Raw genomic sequence first — 22,420 nt, 5'->3', positions numbered from 1 at the left:
CTGGCCTTGCGTGGCTGGCCCAAGCAGCCGATCACACACCTGCGGCAGACTCTGCTCGCTGACCCTGGGGAGGGTATTAGAGTCCGCCGCGACATGCCATTCAGACAACCACATCGCTTGGCATGGGCTTGGGGAGGGGACAATGGGGACAGACGACTGGGTCAGAGTCAGCTGCCTGTGCCGCTCAGAGCTTGTAAGGGAATCTCTCCGGAATCTCTCCAGGAAGCTGATTAAGGTCATGTTCCCAAAACCTTTAGCAAGAGGCCTTTTCTCGGGGCAGCTGGAAAGGTTGGTTTAGGTTTCAGGTTTTTCACGAGGGCCTTTCTGAGTCATTTGGTGCTTTGCTGTCTGGCTGGGACATCCTGGGTGAAGAGGTTCCCAGAACTGGGCTTTATCAGGAGAGGAATCAAAGGGCAGAGAGAAAAGTGGAAAAGAAAGGTGCTTTATTCCCAGGGTTGGGCAGTGGAAGGCACATGGACTCTGGAATTGGAAGACCCGATCCTGCCTGTTCTTTCTGCTTCTCCAGCTGTCAGGCAGGGACAGTCAATGGGCTTCATGGTACATGTCAATCCTAGTCAGTAGTAGCTACTGGGAGGGCTGTGTCGAGGAGGATTCTGAGGTCCAGTGAGGGCTCCGTGGGAGACAGTGCCCTGACTGACCAGCAACATTTGCCATTATGGGAGTAGAGGAGGAGGTATGGGTGCCACACCTGCAGAGCCTCCTCAAAAGCCTCTGTTTGCTCTCCTGTAAAATGGGGTTATTATCCACATAGGGAGTGGTGAGGTATTGATATATCTGTTTGTCTATATCCATATCCATATCCATATCCATCTATCTATCTACAATGCTCAATGGATGCTGGTTCCCTTCATCTTTTCCTACTTGCCTCTTTCTAAATCTTGGCTAGCCTTCAAAGATTTGCTCAAGTCTCTCCCCATTCTAAGAAGCCTTCTCTTGAAAGTGCTAGTCCAAAATACCTGCTTCTTTCTGCCTCTCCTACCTGTCTTGTTCTCCTGGCCTGGCTTGGTAGGGAAGAGCCTAAGCTTTGGAGTCAGGGAGGCCCGAGTCCAAGGCCTGGCTCTGCCATTTAAGCCAGCTATGGGACAGCTGGCTAGTTGTGTCACTTCTCCAAGTCTCAGCTTCCCCCTCTGTGGATAAGTGTAGTCACAGTACGTCCCTAACAGTGTTAGAAAATTAGGTGAGACCGTGCATGTACAGCTCTTAGCATAGTGCCTGGCACACGTTAAGTACTCAGTAAATATTAACCATTAGGTTTATTGTGATTAGTCTTTAAAGGCTTAAGAGTTTCTCCATTTTTTATTCTTGTTGGGAGGGATGACATCAAGATCCAGTCCCATTTCCAAAATACAATCAGTCCCAATCACTTGGATATTAAAAAAACAAACAAACATAAAACCATCCGGAGGGTGAATGGGAAGGGAGAACTGTCCAATCTCAGAAAGGCAACTTGCTCAGGCAGGCCAGATGCGGGGCAGACAGAGGGCTCTTTATACCATGTGGTTTTATGAGCCAGCATTAATCACAGCCTGACGATGCCTTCCTCTGATTCGTCTGGGGCCGAACCGTTCGGGGTTTTCACCAGCTAGTTCCTGACGCCCACAGCCAGCTCTTTTACGAGCTGCTTGCTTTAGTTTCCACTGACATCTTGGAGGCCTGCTTGATGGCTTACCCAGGCCTGGGCGCTGGAGGAAGACCCGCGTTCCCAGCCGCCCGGCATGTCCCAGCACTGACTGCTGTTGTTGGACGCCATCCTCCGCGGCCCGGATGTGCCCCTGTCTAGCCCCTCCAGCCGGCTAAGGCCCGTTAACCATGCTGTGTTTCCTTACACGTAAAGTAATTACTACTTCACAGGGGGGCTGAGCTCATAAATGCTGACATACTCTTTTAAATATGTCTTCAGAAAGTAGAGCTTCCAGAAAAGCATCTTGCCAGTCTTCACTTGATCTAGAAGGGGTTCCTCCCTCCTTTCCCCCACTTAAGCCACAGCTTAGAACTGCACTGCTCAGACTCTCTATGGTGAAGGATCAGCTTTTTCTCTTTGATTTTTCCACCTATTGCAGAATGATTTGTGGGCTCACCACATGAGATGAGAATGTAGCTCATGCCACATGAGATTTCCACGTGCGTCTGACCACAGTGGAATTCTGTTCAGTGAGAGGAGGTCTCTGATCACATGCTTGGATGTCAACTGCTACTAAATTGCCCCAACATTTCTTCTCAATTTCTGTATCTCTCGCTGTGGACCAGTCACAGGATTTTGTGGCAGTTTCGGTCCATGGAGTGCATGTGGCCAGGAGGGTGACAAAGCACACATACTCATCAGACCAGGTATGTGTCCTGCATGGTGCACAGTGCTGGATAGCCTGGTACACGGGACGGACATGGTGTCTGCCCTTGTGGGCCTTGCTTCACTCCAGTGAGAGAGGTGGTAACTAAGCAAAGACGCACATTAGCTAACTACCGCTTATAATCAAAGCTTCTAAAGAAACATTGGAGAACTGGAAGGAACAAAATGTATCTGGAGGGTAAGTGGCATCTGCTGTAGATTGGGTGGTTAGGGAAGGCCTGTCTGGGACATGACTGTCAGGAAGACTCAGCCATGCAAAGAGCAGGGAAAGGACATTTCAAGTAGAGGGAACAGCAAGTGCAAAGTCCCTGAGGAGGGCAAAAGCCCAGAGAGATCCAGAGCAGGAAAGAGAAAGGTCAGGGCATTGTTAGGTAATGAGTGGGGGGTCATAGCTGGAGCTATAGGAGGAGCCTGTGGGCTATGACCATGTAGGACTCTGAAGCCTCTCCTTTCTTCCCCAGAAGACATTGAATTAAATGCATCTCTAAAACTATAGGACTTTTTTTTCAAAAAAAAATTTTTTTTAAAGATTTTATTTATTTGACAGAGAGAGAGAGAGAGAGAGAGATCACAAGTAGGCAGAGAGGCAGGCAGAGAGAGAGGGGAGGAAGCAGGCTCCCTGTGGAGCAGAGAGCTCGATGCAGAGCTCTATCCCAGGACTCTGGGATCATGACCTGAGCCAAAGACAGAGGCTTTAGCCCACTGAGCCACCCAGGCGCCCCCTATAGGACATTTTTAGCCCGAGGAAATCACGGAGGCCCCTGCCATTCCAGGTGTGGTCTGGGGGCGGGTAGGATCAGCATCACCTGGGAGTGTGTGAGGAGTGCAGTCTCAGCAGCCCCAAGCTTACGAGATGTGTTTCCGCAAGCTGTCCAGGTGAGGTATATGCCTGCTGAAATTTGAGGGGAACTGCTCTGGTCTTCAGGGCCCTGAATGTGGCTGTATCTAGGATTACCTGGGGAGTTAAATGCCCATGTCTGGTGATTTTGTGCCAGTGATCTTGAGCTTTTGATTTCATGGTCTGCACTGAGGCTTGTGCATGGGGACTTGTTAGGGGTTTTGGTAGTGGGCAGCTAGGGTGTGACCTCGTCCTTCTCTGAGTGCCTCTGCCCCAGGGTTGTGTAAAGCTAGCTTGATTCTCCCTTCCAAGCCCAAGAGGCCTCTGCTGTTAGAGAGGGGAGAGGACTGTTTCTGTGCTCCCCTACAGGCCTGCAATAGATACATCCCAGGCCACTTTGAGGGAAAATGAACATCTCACACATGAAGACAAGAACTCTGAGGGTTTGTAATGATAAACCATCCTTTTTTCAGAAGTGGGGAGCCCAAACGGAACCATGAACGACCCTGGACTAGAGCTGGAAGGACCCGTAGAATTCATAGAGACACTTCTATCCATTTCATGGATGAGGAAAACTGAGGCCCAGGCAGTTTTCAGCTCAAGATCACGTAACAAGACTGGAACAGGTATAGAACCAGAGCTAATCCTATCATTTCTATAATCTTGCCCTCTTCTTACCTTGTCTTTGACATTCACGCATGACTAACATTTACAAAGATAGGAAAACAACCTCTTGGTTGGAGGAGGTTGCCTTACCAGTTTCTGGGTGACTCCAGGGGGGGCCCACTCATAGGTGATGGTGTCAAAGGTGGGATCTTTCCCAGTGGCAATGGGATTGGTCATGATCATCCGATTCCTCTTGTAAATCCGGATGCCATCTCCGCCTTTCACCCGGGCCGTGAGGGTGGAATACTTGGAGTCCATCAGCAAGCGGCCAATTTTCCGATCATCTTCCAGCTCGGAGTTGAAGCAGTGGTCCTCGTGGCTGCATTTGCACGATTTGCATATTTTCCTGGGGTGAGAGGTTAATTGGGACACGTGAGATCTACCTCCAGAGAAGAAGAGCAGAGTCTCCTGCTGATAGCATCTGCCTTTTTGAAAGCAGTTTCAGGGTTCAACTTTAGGTACTTGGCAGCAGACAAATGGAAACCAGAGACCAAAAGGCCTTTGGGATTGGGAACTGCATTTGGGAGACCATTAGTCTATCTGTGGGGAATGTGGGATGTGACTTTTGCTGGTTAAAAAGAACAGCAAAGGCTGGTTCATTCATTAGAGATGCTAGAAAGCAGGAGTCTTTATGACTGGTGGGCTGAACCCAGCCCACCACCTGCTTGTATAAATAAAGTTTTACTGGAACACAGCCATGATCATTCATTTACATATTATCTGTGGATGCAGTTGGGCTACAATGGCATACTTAAATAATTGCAACAGAGACTGTGTGGACCACAGAGCCTAAAATATCCACGATCTGGTCCTTTATAAAAAAAATTTGCTGACCTCTGCTCTAAGGAATTATTGAAATTGTCTCCCAAGACTCGTGAGTTCGGAGTTTCAGCAATTTTCAGCAATTTAGCATTCATACTGAATTTAGAATACAACTAGAAGTTTTCTTCAAGGAACAGGTGGATAGAACCCAGGAGGAAGGGAATAAGCTCAGAAAACTGCTTGGGCTAAAGAGACTGATGCTCACTGGCCATGCTCTGTGGTGAGACTGAGAGAAAGAAATGCATCCTGGGGAAGCATCAAGTTCCCTTGAAAGCATCATGCTTCAGTCTGACAATTAAAAACTAAAACATCTGGCTGCTTTGTGCCATGCTGTTAAGGTTTCGAAATCCGGACTGTTCCAGTGTAGTGGAAAACCGCTTCCCTCCCTTTCAGGCCTGACACCTGAGGTGCGCTGTATCTCAGTTGCTCTCACGCATGAGGTTTAAGAACTTGTTAAGCAAAGTGAACATTGTCAAGACCTGCAACAGGGATGAGGCAGGCCCAAGAGAGAGGTCGCTGCAGTAGCATGAGCCCCTCACAGTCAGGCATCCTGTAGGAATCCTCCTTTTTCCCCCATCAGGACTTTATTTATTTATTTTTTTTAAGATTTTTTTATTTCGACATTTGACAGAGAGTGAGAGAGAGAGCACAAGTAGGGGAAGCAGCAGGCAGAGGCAGAGGGAGAAGCAGGCTCCCCACTTAGCAGGGAGACCCATGCAGATCTCTATCTCAGGACACTGGGATCATGACCCGAGTGGCTGACAGTTAACTCACTGAACCGACTGAGCCACCCCAGGCACCCCTTCCACCAGCAGTTCTAAAGTAAGGTCACACCCCCCACGAGCCATGTAGCAATGTCTGAAGACACTTTTGATTGTCATTGCCACCAGGGGATGCTACTGGCTTCTATAGGGTAGAGGCCTGGGGTGTGGCTAAACATCCTGTAATGCAGAGGACAGCCCCCCTCCACAGCAAAGCATTATCCTGTCCAAAATGTCAGTAGTGCTAAGGTTGAGAAAGCCTTGTCTAATATAAAATGAGGGCGGCCCCACTGCACCCTTCCAGGAACCTATAGCTGGGGTGGGAGAGGGAGAGAAAATCAGATGGACACTGTAACACGGTATGTTTGCCCCCTGTGAGGGGCACATAGGTTTTGGGGTGGTCCTGCTGGTCTGGACCAGTTTTCCCAGCATGGAGGTATGGGGCACATGGAAAAAGGCTCAGGGTGATAAGTGTGGGAGACAGTGGGTTACAGAAGGTTAAACACATGTCTTATTTTTAATGCACTGATGTACCGCGTGACTTTAAGGCAGGGAGAATGCAGCCCTGCCAATGTTATTTGAAGAGAAGCCTGCGGTCCAAATTCACATTCAGTGGGCTACAATTTGAGAAATGGTAAAATCCATGATCACAAGGATAATTCCAGGACTCTAAAACAGAATATGACCCTGAAGATGATTCAGGGCAAAACCAAAGTCTTTTGTTTTCATAAGAAGGGGTTGCTCATTTTACAGAATTGGGGCATCCTATTCATAATAAACATTCTCTTGCCTCTCCCTTTTACGAGCCAGGCATGAAGGAGGCTTTCTCGAAGGTAGGGGATAGCACCACTGGTTTATATGTGGGGAGTGACAGCAGCAGAGGAGGAAGTGGAAGGAGAAAGAGGAAAGAAGTGAGGGAAAGTCTGGTGTCCTATGAGATCCTCTGGGCCCCAGTGCCTTCCATGCATGGAGCTGGGTGGGGAAGCTACCATTTGCTTTTATGATTAATGAGACTCTCAGGATGCTATTAGAGATAGAGCAAATGCAAAACAGTTTGAAATGGAAAATGCTGATGGATATGAGATATTCTTCTTTCTCCTTTTCTTCATACTATCATGTTGCCAGGCACTGTCACTGGGGTTCTACAGATGAGGAAGACACTTCTTAGCCCCACTCCCCTCTTTCAGGCATCCAGACTGAAGGGGACACTGACACACCCAGGAAGATACTCGATGGTATTAAAATGGCTGTCCTGGGCTACCTGCAGTGGCAGAAAAGGCAGAGCCTTCGACTCTGACCCCAGCCTGAACAGCAGCCCAACACAGGTCCATGGCTGAGTTTCTTATCTGACAGTAAAGAGCTGGTCTACATCAGGCATCAGCTAACTACATTCCATTGGCTGAATCTGGCCCATACCTGACTTTTGTACAGCCTAGGAAGTAAGAACAGCTTTTACACTGTGACATGGTTGAAAAAAATTCAAAAGAAGATTACAATCTTCTGACACAGGAAAATGAAATGAAATTTGAAATTCAGCATCCTGAACAAAAGGCTTATGGGAACATAATCACATCCATTCATTTACATACTGCCTATGGACGTTTTCACGCTATGAGGGCCAAGTTGACTAGTTGTGCCAGAGGCCATGTGGCCTGCCAAACCAAAAATGTTTCAAACAGGCTCTTGACAGAAAGGTAGTAGACCCTTGGTCTATTTGATGAGTTTTCAAACTTTTTGTTGTGCATCTCAATCACCTGGGGAGCTTGGTAAACTTGGAGATGGCCCACCTTGGCCCCCGCTAGTCAGATTCCATGGGTCAGGAGTGGGACTGGGCAGGGGTACTTGTAATCCTGTTCAGCGGTGATCTGGATGCTCATCAAAGTGCCAGAGTCCTTAGTCCATGCCTTTTAGGAATTTAAACAGCTCTGGTCCACTTTCTCTAGATTGCCTCTCAGAAAGTATAGGAAGCCCAGCTCTTTGGGCAGAGTCATCTGTGAAGATCCACTGCCCTGGGGAGAAGAGGCAGAGCTAACACTGTAATTCCTGGGGCAGCCGCCTATGCTGGTATACACAGAGGACCTCCTCAGAGAGGGTGCCACAATGAGGGTGTGGGAGAATCCAAAGAACGACCCTTGAAGGATGTAAAATTGGGTGATTTGAAGAGCCAGTGATCTGTCTCCCATTTTTCATACCATGTCCCCTGCTTCCCTCAAACTGGGGTTTTTTCTATTCATTGAAGACAGTGGGAATTTACAAAAAATAATAAAGCAATTAGGATTATGGTACTATTTTTTTAAAAAAGAACTCTGCTTGCAAGGAAGAGACTTTTATTGGACTCTCTGTGAAAAGCCTGGAGCCTTGGACATGTGTGTCCCCTGCCCTGAAGGGCAGGTCAGCCTCTTGAGGATGGCTCAGAAGGCCAGGAAATCTGACATGTCCATCAGGAAAGCAGGAGGCTTCAGGCTGTGAGGGAGGACTTTCCTTCTGTTTTCATGAAAGATTACCCTTGCCCATTCACTCTGTACCATTCTCTCCAAATAATTCTACCATCTGTGCCACTAATACTAATTACCATGCTAATTCTGCTAACCATGTCGATCACTAATTTGATTACAGACAGCTTGCCTGCAACTATGCATTGTAAAGCTAAAAGTGGAGCCAAGAGCACATGGGCTCCATCGTTCCCATTTTTCAGATTGGCAAGGTGAGGCTTACAGGAGGGAAGTGTTCATTCAAGCTGAGTCAGCACATGGATTTGTCTTGTGATTATTAGGTGAGGAACTTGGTCATTGAAGCAAGATGGCTGTTACTTGGGTCATTCAAATATCTCTCAAACTACTGAAAGTATGAGAACTGCAGCATGAATATGTTTTCTTGTGGATTCCCCTAAGGTTCTGGGACCTCCTTGCTCCAGTATGGCTTGAATTTAGGTCCCCACTAAAGTTATTCCAACCAAAGACAACACTTGTTACTTGGGATCTGAAGCTACAATCTGCATTTCTCAAGGATAAATTTACTTGATGTTCAAATCCTTTGTAGAATTGTGGGGAACGTAGGGATTGAAACAAAGCCGACACTCCTGCTTATAGCCCCGAAGAACAGGGCATCGCCCTTGTGCCATAAACAGCTAGAAAACTAGACAAAAATATGTTGAATGAACCTTTTCAGATGCCAGACAGCAGGCTGTGAGGGATTGATCCTTGAGCGGGAAAACATTATTGAACTGAGTCAGTGGGTGCATTCAGGGAACATTAGCTCCTAATGGGGATCCTAGAGGAGGTATCCAGGCTGTCTTTGGAGAGCTAATGAGGAGTTAGCATTGTTCTTTGACATCCTGATGGCAGATTCAGGACCAGGGTGTGAAAGTATAGGGAAGCGGACTCTCCTCAAGACCAAAAAGAGCTCGAGGGGCTAAAATAGATATGTGGGGCATTCCCCCAATGAGGAGCATGTTCGCTGTGTGGGGGATGGAGTGGAGTTTGGATGACTTTGAAGGTCCCTCACATCCAGAAGACCACATGAGCTCCCGTGAGGTTGAGGACTGGCAGGGAACAGCCCTGTGCTTCAAAGGCTTTCACGACCCACAGTACTGCCGAGTGTTTGAGAGCGTGGGGGTGGGGTTCACAAAGACCCAAGCTTGAGTTCTGCCATGTACGGGCGTCTCCCCACTCACTCTCAGTTTCCTGACCTGAAAATAGGAGAAACTATCACCTTTTCAGGTTTACTTCAACATTTAAATGTAAAAGACTTGGTTCAGCTCAACAAACGTTTTTGCAATGGCCAACTCATGATGGAAGTCAACAACTCTTGAGACAGATAGGTCCCAAATTTTGCTCCCTCATTGAGTGGCCAAAGAAACCCTATGGCAGAGGAGAAAAAACCTCCCTCTTTGCTCTTATGCCCTGCAGAGTTTAGCCTCTCTCTCCCAGGGCTGTCAGGACGGTCACACAGGCTGTGCCCTGCACACCCCTAGCAGGCACCAACCATGTAGATGCTGATGGTAGTAGCGCCCGGGAGCTGAGCAGTGGAGCAGCCTTACCTCTGGTTTTCAGAGTCCTCAATGACAAACAAGAAAAATTCGGCAGATCCCAGTCCAGCTGGATCTTGTGGCCCTCCCTCTTGGGCATGAGTGCACCACAGCCTGGTATTTAAGTCTCATGGACATAGTGACTTTTATTTCTGGCACTCTGAGATCAAAACAGGGGTGATGGCATAGTCTGGGGAGATCAACCACATGCATCTCATCCCAGGATAGAGCAATCCAGAGAGGATCAGGCACTGACTAACAACTGCCCACATCTTCCCAGTGTGGTCCTTGGTGGGCCGAGCTTGCGGCCTCCACCTCAAAATGGTGTGTGAAGCACTAAACTCCTTTCTCATCTGGGCTCCCCAGGGCTTCTCTGTCATTTCTGAATTAGGCAAAGCAGGAGAGCATTCCCTCCGGAGCCAGCCCTCCCTGAAATGCATGCATCTTAAGCAGTCCCAGCAGAAAAGAATGACCAGGGGTTCCCAGAAAGGACAGCCAAGAAATGAAGGCAGGCGGAGCCTCTCTTGACAAAGTCTATTACCTCCATGGATGTGGCTCAAAGCCTGAACACGTCCCCTTGCATTTCAAACAAGGCACACCTCTCGCTGACTGCTGCTGGCCCAAGGACATCTGGAAAAGGAGACAGAAAAGAGGGTGTTTTCCTTCCAAAAGTCTTGGGCCGGGGATTGCTTGACCTCTAAAAGACTTGGCATGTCAGTAAAGGAATTGTGTGGGGTTCAAAGGGCTTGAGATGAATAAGCCATCAGTTACTGTTTACCAAGACTGGAGAAGACCAGACGGGAAAGGGACATAGGGCAGGCAAGCGTGGAAGGGTGGGGCCCTTCTCAGTAAAAATGGAACAAGGCGGGGGCTTTGGGTGCTGTTGCCAGCCAGCCACCAGGGCCCTGTTGGAAACTCCCTGCTAAAGAGAGATCATCTCCTCCTTCCTCCATATTCTCCAGCTTCCCTGGTCCACTTGTCACTGGAATGGAATCTTCCAGCGAGTGCCTCCTCTCCCTCCTTTATTTGTGATTTATTGATAGGGTGTGATTAAACCAAAGCTACACGCACAAACAACTGTTCATGCTGCCAAATGTTTATGGCTCAAAGCATAACTCAAATATTTTGCTAAAACACAGAAAATCGGGGGCATTTGAAGTCTGGTGGTCCTGTGGAAAGAAAACAATGCGTAGGGACAGGCTTTACTCTTTGTCACTAGTGGCTGCTGCCACTGCTGTGTTGAGACCCAACTGGCTCTCCAATGGGGTCTTCAAATCAGCAGCTTCACAGGAAGCTCGCCAGAATTGCAGCCCTCCAGGTCCTGCCCTAGCCCTTCTGATTCAGAATCTGCACTTTCACGAAATTCCAGGAGATTTGTATTACATTAAAATTGGAAAAGCAGGGGGTTCATGTACGAATCTGCTGGCTGAGAAACTTAGCTGCTGGGGTGGGGATGACTTGCTACAGTTACATGAATGTTTTACGGTTTTATCAAGAAGACCTCAGCAACTTGTAAAATAAAGGGATAAGCTGCTTATTCAAGGGACCGTTGATTCATCTAAACATTTATTTATCACAGGTCAGACACTGGGATTCATGGCAGGACTCGGTTGTGCCCTAGAGATACTCACAGACTAGAGGGAGAGGGAGAAACACATACTTTTCACCTGCTTCTGGAAGGGGCAAGTTTGAGGCAGAGGAAGCTGCCTGTTGCGTAGCAGAAAGGCATGGACCTTGGAGCCTGGGAGACCTGGATTCCAAACCTAGCTTTGCGACTTAACAGCCGTACTGGCCTTGGACCAACGGGACTTCATTCTCCTTACTTGTCAAATGACTACAAAGATAATGTTTGCACAGTGTCTGTTCACACTGGGTTCTAAAAACTGGTAGCTGGTGTTATTTTGCACACAGACTTTAGGCGCACAGAGGAGGGTGTGAGTAAACCTATACAGGAAGTTCAGGGAAGCTTCTTAGAGGAGGTGACTCTGGATGGGGGTTCTGCAAAACGAGCAGGCAGAAAGGGAGGAGGGAGAAAATGTGTGAGGGCAAAAGACAAGAAAGGGCACGATGCATGGGATGTTGCAATCTGAGCATCGCTCCTTTACTCTCTTTGCTCTTAAGTGGGGACAAAGTGGGGACAAAACAAGCAGTAGAACTTGGGAGACTGTCCTCATGGCTATGGTTAGGATCCGAAGAAGTACATGAGAAGACACATTCTTCACAAGGTTTCTCTTCTGTACCTCAGAGCTTCCCACAAGGACACCTAGCTCCCCAGCTCCCACTTGCCAGCCGCTGTTTACAGCATGCCCTCGTGAACTCCGCCGTCCTGACACAAGCTCACAACCTGTGAGATTCTGACACGACTCTGTGGAGTAAACGCCATGTGGCATGGATTTGGAAGACAGCATGTTCACATCTGTGCCTGGTCAGAGCTGGATTCTTGTTAACACAGGAAAGCAAGAGGATGCTCACCCTCCACACATCGTCCGAAGCTGGGGGGCTTTCCTTCACAGGGAGGACTTTGTTCTCGAAAACCCTGGCACCAAACGCCCTGCAAACCTCCACCTCTTACTGCTTCTGCCTCTTGTCACCTTGGATTCAACCAGTTGAAACACAGCGATCCTTTCACACTTCATGTTTGAGTGATTCAGTGGTTATTTTGGAAGGTATACAACTTATGAATAAGGCTTCATTGTTGGATCATTTCAGAAAGACCCAGAGGCAGCAAAGCCTGGAAACAAAAGAGCTATGTGGAAGCATTTCATAAGTGGCAAAGCACGCTGTGTGCGAGCACTGCTGTTCTAACGAGTGGCCGATCGAACAGTCATCCTATCAGGGGATTTGGTCCTGATGCTTGGCCAGAGTGCTGAGCTGCTGGCTCAGGGTTTGCTTAGAAACAGTGGTGTGAGGCCACACGGCAGAGCAAAGCATGGGCCGTGGAGGCACGGGGCTGGCTCCGTGGTACCAGCTCTGACATTTATTAGCTGTGCAGCTAGACGCAACTCATTTCCTCCCCTGGCCTAAGCTGTTCCTCCATAAGATGAGAGAAGTGGCCTGGATCGAGATTGCTGGAATCCTGTTCCCCAGAATCCTCGTTCTGTGAGATGTTGCAAAGGGGTCATTGATGGCTGGAAGCAGGAAGGATTTCATGATCAAATAAAAATGGTGGACACTGGACACGAAACAGCTTTCAGAGCCCCCAAGGTGCCAGCCTGTGTGAAGAGCAGGACGGGGGGGCGGGGGTGGAGAACAGGCAGCTCTTACAATTAGTCCTAAATTTGTTCCTTTCTCCTGCTAGACTTGGGCAAGTGAGTGGAGTTGGAGAGTCTCCATTTCTCCCTCTGGGTCATGGAGATAATAAGAACCAACCTGCCTTGTGGAGCTACTGGGAGGGTTAAATGGGTTGCTGCAGGCTGCAAGGAAAGGGGCTTGACAGGGACATTTTACGCCCAGGGTGTTTGTTTGTTCTCCTTGTCAGCACGCCTTGTGTAAGTGGTCTGACAGACCCTGAATCAGACATTCTAAAAAAAAAAAAAACTTTTTTTTTCCAGTTTCAGAATTCTAGGGAACTTCAGAGGAACTACTTTCTAACTCCACACCTCGTACACTTTCCTACTGTCCCCTTTGCTTCGTGCGTGTAAGGGTTGCCTCTCTGACTAAGTGCAGGAAGCAGAAAGTTGGCCTTTGTCTCCATCCTGCTAGTGGGACAGTTTCCATGGTGACAGGAGTCCTGGGAGAGAAAAATAAATGGCCTTGCAGGGAAGAAGCAGATTCGGGCTATCAGGCCACACTTGCAGCCAGTTTCCTGGCCGACTGAGTAACACAATAAATAGCCATTTGTCCCCTGCGTGTCATTCATCCAGGAGCCAGACAGACCCGGCTGTGTGGGACTCAGAAAATGATGGTCCTGTTTATTGAGAAGAGGAAAACATCAACCAGAAACAGTGTTTCAAACAGGAGATTCTGGTTTATAAACAGTAGGTTTCTCTGATGTGGACTTTGTCTCGGATGAAAGATGGCACAGTGGCTGCTCACAGTGGCTCACACACAGTAGCTGAGAACAGAAGAGCTTAAAAGGAGCCATTAACTTTAAAAAAAAAAATGGGTTCCTAGAATGTAGCATCTATTCTATCATTTTTCCTGAGGGGTGATAACATGTTTTGACTATTTTCTTTGGCTTGCGAGAGTGGGATGTTATGGGACTGAATCCTGTGAGGGATTTAATAATAAAAGGAGTTATAAGCTCAGGCCAGGAGCCCTGGGGACACAAGGGCTGGGGGGCAACAGGGCCTCCACCTCACTCTGAGCATCTCTGTCAGGTGACGCCCCAGGAGAAGTCTTACAGGAGGAAGATATCACCAAGAACAAGGAAGGACAGGAACGAAGAAGGGAAGAGAAGAAATGCAATATGGAGTTTAGGAATGAGTGCGGGACTTGGTGTTAGACAATGGGAGTTCTCTTCCCATATGTAACTAGGTTTCCTCCTCGGCAAAAGGCTTTTCCCTGCCCCTTTTTGCTTCCACAGGGCTGTTGTGAACATCGAGTCAGATTTAAAGGTTGTTCGTAAAGTAAAATATTTACCGTTGTTAAAAAATTATCCAAACTATCCAAAATTATCCAAACATGAGGCAGAAAAGTGGTGGCACGTCCTTTGAGTGTCATATGGCGGCAATAATCCCCTCAAGGATTATCTAGACATATTTATTTTGCTGTACTCCCAGACTTTGTGAAGCTACATGTTAACTTAGAGATTTTTGTCTGGCAAAGACATGAATACAAGGAGTTTTTGTCTTTTGAAGTAGATAACCTGGAAGGTTATGGTTTATTGTCCCATTGGACATCAGTTACATACCTAACCCATCAATCTTGTCCTAACATTAAATTGCCTATAAATACACAACCCCCTCAAATGCTTTTTTGAACTGGTCTAAATATTTTGCTGATTACTTCATTAACTAATGAGTTGAATAAAATCTTTACTAAATTTTATTTTGTATTTGCACAAGAGTCATGATTTTATGTTTTTAGAAAATCTATCTTCACCCCATCGCATGTCCTCCTGACCATCCTTGGGTTTGCTTTCTGAGCTAGGGTGTTCTGAATATTGACAATAAATTCTATTTCCAGGTCAATCACTCTAACTCGTCTTCTACAGGTAAACTCTACAGGCATATGTGTCATTAAAGATTATTAGCCAACATGCTTTGCTACTTGAAAACAAACCCTTTTCCCCCACCAAGGAGAGAAGGCAGAGTGAGGGCACTGAAGGGTGGGGTGTGGTGAACTTATGAGAAGGTCGTGAAAAGAACTGCCTTCATGAACAAAAAACAATGGTCCCAGAAACTCCAAAATGTGTACAACTTAACAATCCATGGAACAATTTTATTTACTTAAGCATTCCCTTCCTGGACACTTGACAACCCTGTGAAGTATAATCATTATTCCTAATCAACAGAGGATGCATGACAGTCTGAGAGAGAAGAAGCAACTTGTCCATTCAGAATGGTCTAGACTGGAGATCCTATAAGGAATGGGGGAGGTCTCCTCATTCTACCCTCATCTACTGGGCTTGAAGCAAAAATGTAATAGCTTTCTTAATGATTCTGACTGTAACTAACATTTACTGAGTACACCTATGTGCTGGGCATATGCCAAGGATTTCACAATATATATGCTTGATGAGAGGTACCTTTAGTGACTTCATGTTCAGACGAGGAAGCAGGCCCAGAGAGGTTAAGCCTCTTTTCCAGGATCCAATAGCTAGTGAATGGTGAAGCCAGGAAGTGAAACCAGGCTAGTCTTACTTCAGAGCTGTGCTCTCATCTAATCTGCCATGGTATTTTCCACTAAGGGTATAGCACTTGACAGTTTACAAAGTGTATTTACATTCCTTATCTCACTTGGTTTTTCCAACAACCTTAGGATATAGACACTTTGCATTTGGCTCATGAAAAAAAAAAAAAAAAAAAAGAAACATGCTCATAGAACTGATGGGATTTGCTACGGCTCAGGACATAATTCACACTCATGTCTTTGGAATCCAGATCCTATGATTCCTACCACACTGGGAGTCTCCAGACCTCAGACAGCCTCCTACGAGTCTAGCCTTGACTCTGGGCATCAGGCCATTTGGATCCAAACAGATGGGACAGCATGTCTGTAGGAGTGGGAGGTCCCAGGTTAGGGCTGAGGGCAGCAGGACAAGGCCATGATCACCTTGGTCCCAAGATTTCTACCATCCAACCCAGTTCTGCTAAATAAACTATAGTACAGATTTTTAAGGCAATGGACAGGCTTCAGGGGCAGCTGGAGAGGCAGTGGCCAGAGGAGAAAGTGAATCAGAACCACAGGCACTGCTGTGGCAGAAAAGCACCAAGGCACTGGCTTCCCTCCAGTGAAGGACAAGCCTAAGTGAAGGACAAGAGGTCATGTGTGTTTAGTACCAGACCAGGGAGCTGGAGCTCAGGCTCCAACTCCAGGCCTGCAGGTGACTAGATAGACAGTGGCTTGGGATCAGCATGCTGAGGACCATCTTCTAGAAATGCTGCCACTCAAGAAAAAAAAAAAAAAAAGAAGAAGAAAACCCTAATAACAAAGAAGCAAGTCATTTCTGGATTTATTCCCAACTCTTAAATGTTTATATTAAGGATACTAGCACCCATCTCATTCTGAAGTTGTACTGAGCTACCTTTAAAGGGATAAATATTGTTGAGTGTTAGATGTCACAGGGCTCCTATGATGTGATCCACTGCACTGGGCCAAATGTATCTATTTCTACTTCCTTATCATCTACTACTTCTACCCAGATTCTCTTTCCAATCATCTGAGCCTCTTAGACTTCTCCTAAATATACACTGGGGTTTTTGCATGTGCTCCTCTAAGCCTCAGAGAGCATCACCCCCACCCTCTCCTTAAGGACCAGCTCAAGTCCCATCTTTTCCATAATAAAAATAATTAATAGCAGCTGTAATTAGTACTAGGCTTGACAGTTTTCTAGTCATTGTACTGTGCCTGAGCTCAGGCAATCTTACACTTCCTCTTTGAGATCGAGGTCCTGTGGTGGTTCTCAAGGTGTGGTCCCTGAGCAGCACCTTAACAACTTGTTTGTTCAGCCCCCTGACACAGATACTCTGTATAGGAACCAGCCATTCCTGTTCAACGCCCCCCCCCCCCCCCCAGTGATTTGGATTGTACACCTGAAGTCTGAGAACCACTGATCTTTGTTGGCATCCCCAGGCTGTGTAGGAGGTAACCAAAGGGAAACTGATTGTCTTGGTTGACCTGAGACTGAATCAGACCCTGAATGCAGGACTTTAGTACTGAACCAGGAAAGCTCTGGACCAACCTCGATAAGCTGGTCTCCCTAATTAAGACTATTCAAAGAGGTCAAATTAAGGTGCTGGTGCTTAGATTTGAAGCCAGTTCTCTCTGAATCCTGATTCTCCATGTTAATTAAACCAGTGCACTATAGGTGATGCCAAGAAGCCTTTCTCAGACACGTCAGTGGAGCTTACACTTCTCAAAGAACTCTTATAGCTTTAGAATTACAAATGCAATTGGCGCCAGGAATTAGAAAAAGAGTGTGCCATGAGTTTGTACTTTAGTAGGGGAATTTGGCCTGGTCTGCGTCTGTTTGGAGGCAGCATTTCTCAAATTAAGCACACACACTGATTAGCATAAAGACCAGCCAGGCTCTAGCTAATATGAAGATTCTGGTCTCACAAGGCTGGAGTAAGCCTGATATTTGATCGTTCTATCGACCTCCCAGCAGAAGCTGCTGCTGCCAGTCTGGGGACCACACGTGAAGGAACAAGGGGCTACATCAGTGGTTCCCAAACTTGTCTGCACATTAGAATTACCTGGGGAGTTTTGCCACTTCCAAAGTCCAGGCTGCATGCTGGAGCAATTTAGCCACGCTCTGTGGGGATGGGCCACAGTCTGCAGTCATTTTGGAAGTTCTCTCTGCTAATGCACAGACAAGTTCGGGGAAAAAATGGGTCTCCCCATTGTACCCTCAGCCACTACAATGTGGACCCTGAGGCTCTCAGCTCATTGGTTCAACCTCTCCTCCCACATTCTACTTCCAGACCACCATTCCCTCCAAGGGGGGTTTTTAACAGCACACCTGACTTGGTTTATTTCATTTTGGTCCCTTCTCTGGCACAAGCCCTCTTCACAGGCTTTCATGCCAAATGGAGGAACTCTCTTAACAGCCAGACAGAAGGGAGACCACAGCCCTTCCTCTGCTTCTAAATTTCACTGGCTGGCTGGCTCCCTGAGGGACTCACACTGATGCTGAGACCCTTTGCCAGGCCTGAGGTCAGAGGTGGTCCTCCCCAGCCCAAGTAGGGACCGAGAGGTCCTGTCAGACAGAGGTGCCCAACCTAGGACACCTAAGGGCCAGATGGTCACATACAGCATTATGGGAAGTTGCCTCCCCCTGCCCACTGCCCCCCACCTCCATCACCTTAAGAAATGTGATTGATGCATTTGGAAAGTGACCCAGCTGGGAAGTATAATGAGAGTCTTACATTCCCCTTTCAAAACAAAAACCCTATGGTCTTTACAAGGTCTGGATTTCTGTTTTTTGAAGCTCCCCAATGATTGAAAGAATGAGTTGTCAAATAGCCTTACAAAATCTTAACAGAGTAATGAAATCAGTACACTAACCAATACAATAACGATCCATCCTTGACATCAAAATGACATGGGCTGCCCTTCCTGAACACAAACCCTCCATGTGACAAGTCCTGTACGCTACCAGAGGTGGAGATGGGGGCCCAGGAGCTTAGGGATGCTGGCTGAACGACACAGACTCTTTCCAATCTGTCTGCTCTTCCACTCAGGTGACTTTGGGCATCCCTATTCCATAATGGATATTTATTTTCTTTTCATGTAAAATAGGTGTTCCTTATCTTGCTCTCTCCAATCTCAGGCACAACTACTGCTCTGTGTTCGTCTTCTGGCTTCTGGCTCACTCCCCTCCCTACCGATGCTTGTACTCTTGCCAGGGAAACCTCAAGCCAGGGCTTCAGTTTGTGGCCAAGAAAAACCCTGTTTCCCCAAATAGGAGATGAAAAGTGGGGTTTGTAGCCCCAATCTTGTAGGGTTCTAACTTTTATCCTACCTGGCCTTAAGATGGCTGGCTTAGAATATGGAGTGAGCAGAGGAGTGAGCAGATCAGGTCACTGGCGGTCTTGTTTGAATTTCCATTCTGCACTGGCTGACCTGTGCTCTCTCTGATGCCATGCAAATTAGCCATGGAAACAACTTACCATAAAGTGCCTCCTTAAACCACAGCAAGTCTCGCAAAGGTGGCAACAAAGACGGGGTCCACATCAGAGGTTCTGTCTGGGGCTCAGATATTCTTCAGGGTTGTGTGTGGACACAGATGTGTGTGCAGATGTAGGTGTAAAGAGGTGTGGTACATTACCAAATCTACTGTTCCTATCCCAGGGTTGCTCCTTGAGCATTTCTAGTCTTCTGTCTGGGCAAGCACAGATGTAAGGAAATCACTTCAACTTAGATACCCTTTTCCTGAATTGTGTAACAAGGATAAAAATGCACAGACTAAACAAATTGAGATTAGCCCAACTGATCTCGTACTCAGAATTCTATGGATGGAAAACTTGTTCTTTTCCCTTTTTGTTTTTAAAGACCAACCCTATTTAAGGCAACAAAAAATGAAAACATTTGGTGGGGGATAAGCTGATGGCAGAAATGCTTGAGTTGTCAGCATTTCAGGGTACAGATTCGATTATCTTTCCTATTAAATGGTTTGTGTGTATTAAATTGATTCCACGGGCCAGCTGTGGTTGACAGAGTTAGTCTGATGGATTTAGCCCATGATGTCAGGAGTCTTTGGTATCCCAAACAAAGTCTCAAACAAATGTCCAACAAAAGAGTACTTTTTACTCTCTATAAGAAGTGTTGGGTTTTTGTTTTGTTTTGTTTTTTTTGGTTGTCCCCCCAACTCCCGCCCCCCATCTTCTGTCAAGATAGTTTGTCATGCTTGACTCTAGGAGAACTTGTGTTTGGGCAAAATACACTATGTTCTACTTACTATTCTTCCTCTCTCAACACATCATGTCTCACAGGTAAAATTAAGTTAAAATCAGGACAGCCAGCAAGGAGTAAAAATTCACAAAATCCCAGAACATGCTGTTCCATAGTGTATGAGAAATTAGCAGAATGCCTGGTGGTCCCAGCCTCTGTGGCGTGGTGAATAAGGCCTGTCACTCCTGGACCTCCCCCCAGCTGTCGCCGAAATGGGTCCCAATCCCTCTGTTCAGGCTCCTTGATGAACAATGCCTGTGGGGAAGTTCTGAAAACCACTGGTCAGTTCCTCCTACCACTTCTTTGGGAAACTCTCCCCTCCACCCTCCCCTATAAACTCCTAACCACCATGTAGGACCTGTTGCCCACCCATCCACATGTGTGCAAACACACACGTGCACACATCCACACACATGCGTGCAAACACACACACGCACACGTCCACACACATGCATGCAGGACGGGCACACACAGTCCTCTGTGGAACAATTCTATACTTGTCATCATTTGTTTGGTTCTATCTTTCCCTTCAGGGAAGGAAATCATTGGAGGTTCCCAAGATTCACGAAAAGGGTTAATACAGCTATGGAAACCGAGTAGAAAAGCAAATCCACATGTGGAAAGGGAACTATGAAATGAAAGGTTTCTCTGTTTCAGAGCCTGCTCTACCCTCCATCCCTACCCCTCCCTCGTCCTCTTCCAGCCAGCCTTCACGGACCCGAGGCTGGTTCCAGCAAAGCAGGAATGCCCAGACCCAGGGCCATGAACAAAGTAGGCACACAGAAGTCTGCCTTTGGGCAAGGGCTGGTCCCATCCTTAACCCGCTGCATCCTATCTCCTCCTGATTAGAACGAGCTATTGCAATCTACTTCCCCTGTTGGCAAGCCTGGCTGGCTGAGACTGTTAGTAATGTCTGCCTCCTACCGCATCAGTACTTGGCATAATGGAGCAGACACCGTGAGCGCTCCACTAGCCGAGATAGGGGATTATCTACCCCTTTTTCTTTCCTTCCAGCCGCCTCTTCGTAAGTTTACTCTTGTATTTTTAGCACTTTTTTCAAAAAGAGGCAAAGAAGCAATAAGACTCAAATCAGTACATTTTCCAAGGGTTTGTGGCTCTTGGAAAGGCCTGATGTGAGGGACCTTCGGACAGAGGAGCTAGGAGACAATTCTGGTCTCCTTTCCCACTTGGCATCGGCCAGAGCACTTGAAGGTGGGCAGCCTTGAAATAGTCATAGAATATCTCTTATGGGTGGCTCAGAGGGTTAAAGCCTCTGCCTTCGACTTGGGTCGTGATCCCAGGGTCCTGGGATCCAGCCCTACATCGGGCTCTCTGCTCGGTGGGGAGCCTGCTCCCTCCCCCCGCCCCGGGCTCTGCTTGCTTCTCTGCCTGCTTGTGATCTCTGTCAAATAAAAAAAAATTTTTTTTTAAATCTCTAAAAAAGAAAAAAAAAAAAAAGAATATCTCTTATCTTTCAAAGGTAAACAAGCTGGAGTCACTTTGAGAAAGAAGAGTACAGAACAAGGCAGAAAGTTCCAAATCCTAAATTGAGCAATTGATGGCTGGCATCCTTGTGATGGCTGTACATGGAAAATGCAGGAAATCGCCTGGCCCAGCTCGGGACTCTGACTCCTTTGTTTAACACTCCTTTGGCAGAGCAAAAATGATGGTGACCAAAGGGAAGAGGAAACCAGCCTCTGGGCCACCAGCTTCTTGCTGACAGCTAATGGGTACACATGGTTGAATCCAAAGCAGGTCCACAAATTTTACGTATAAGGGACTCTGCTGGACTGAAGTGATAGGATTTTTAGGACTGAACTAAAATTTTCCTTTGACACCAGCTCCCTTTGAACTACTCACAGGCACTTCCCAGGCTACCATGAAATAGTGAACTGCACAAAAGTGAAAGATGAAATCGTCCTTTCCTGTTCTTGAGAATTACCTGCTTTTAGACAAGTCAGCCCATTGTTTGAGGGGCACCCTGCTTATTTGAAATAGGAATAGGAGGAGGGTCCTCCTACCTTCCCCCACGTCCAGACTTTTTAGAGATCTTCTGAGACCACTAGGTTCCTAAAGTGTGGGCATTGTTTTCATTGACCGTGCAAGAGATTCCCGTAGTGCAAGAGTGGGACATGGCATTTCTTGCCAAACTGTTTCCAGAGGCTCCAGTGCTATCTCTTTTAAACTTGTCTTTTTTCTTTCATGGACAGGCCCTGCCAGTTCTTGGGAAGATGTAAGTAAAACCACTAGTCTCGCTATGAGCCAGAAGTTATCCAACCCTCTCGGGAATTTTATCAGAGATTTACCAAGTGGTTTGAGGGAAGTTGAGATAAAAGAAAATAAAGTCCTTGTAGGGTTTCTTGACTCTCCCCTCCCCCCATTTCCTAAATGAGAACAGGCTGTTGGTGTCCCCAGGCCTAATACCTTCAGGCCATACTTGGAAATTAAAATCCAATTGGCTTCTTGGTTCTTAGGTTTCAGTTTTTAGCAGACACCTCCTCTTGGATAAGACTGTCAGTTTGAGGCAGGCAATACTGAACTTATAAACCTCCCCAGTTTTATATGACCCTTGATTTTAGTGGCCTAATGTCTTAAGAATGTCTTCCTATAAGGATGTTAATTTGGTGTGTGTGTGTGTGTGTGTGTGTGTGTGTATACGTGTGTCTGAATTCTTGCAGAATTACTGATCTAAGGATAACACACTTTTATTGGAGATAATTTTAGAAATGGAGAGACTTAGCAAACCAACTTGGAGAATTTTTAATCTTGCTTATCTGAATCTTAATATCATAATAGCATGTGTGCCATGTAAAAATATAGCACTGTTATTAAAAGTCTGGAGCCTTTGCTTATGCAAATGATTCCTGGTGGGAATCTCACAC

The 22,420-nt window shown here is 46.8% G+C and overlaps 1 protein-coding gene across 2 annotated transcripts in view; it reads right to left on the bottom strand.

Moving 5' to 3' along the window:
• LMCD1 (LIM and cysteine rich domains 1) overlaps positions 1-22,420 on the bottom strand; it is a 58,267-nt gene that overhangs the window by 19,291 nt on the left and 16,556 nt on the right. The window contains exons 2-3 of one of the 2 annotated variants that reach the window (XM_059161573.1): positions 10,024-10,112; positions 3,963-4,218 (exon numbers count right to left, since the gene is read on the bottom strand). In XM_059161573.1, the coding sequence (XP_059017556.1) occupies positions 3,963-4,218; positions 10,024-10,112 (345 nt within the window). The remainder of the gene's footprint in view (positions 1-3,962; positions 4,219-10,023; positions 10,113-22,420) is intronic. The other variant, XM_059161574.1, reaches the window with a different exon arrangement.

The sequence above is a fragment of the Mustela lutreola genome, chromosome 2 (assembly GCF_030435805.1).
Source record: "Mustela lutreola isolate mMusLut2 chromosome 2, mMusLut2.pri, whole genome shotgun sequence".
Lineage (NCBI taxonomy): Eukaryota > Metazoa > Chordata > Mammalia > Carnivora > Mustelidae > Mustela > Mustela lutreola.
Note: the sequence above shows the minus strand (reverse complement) of the source record. Positions and strands in the feature narration are given on the sequence as shown.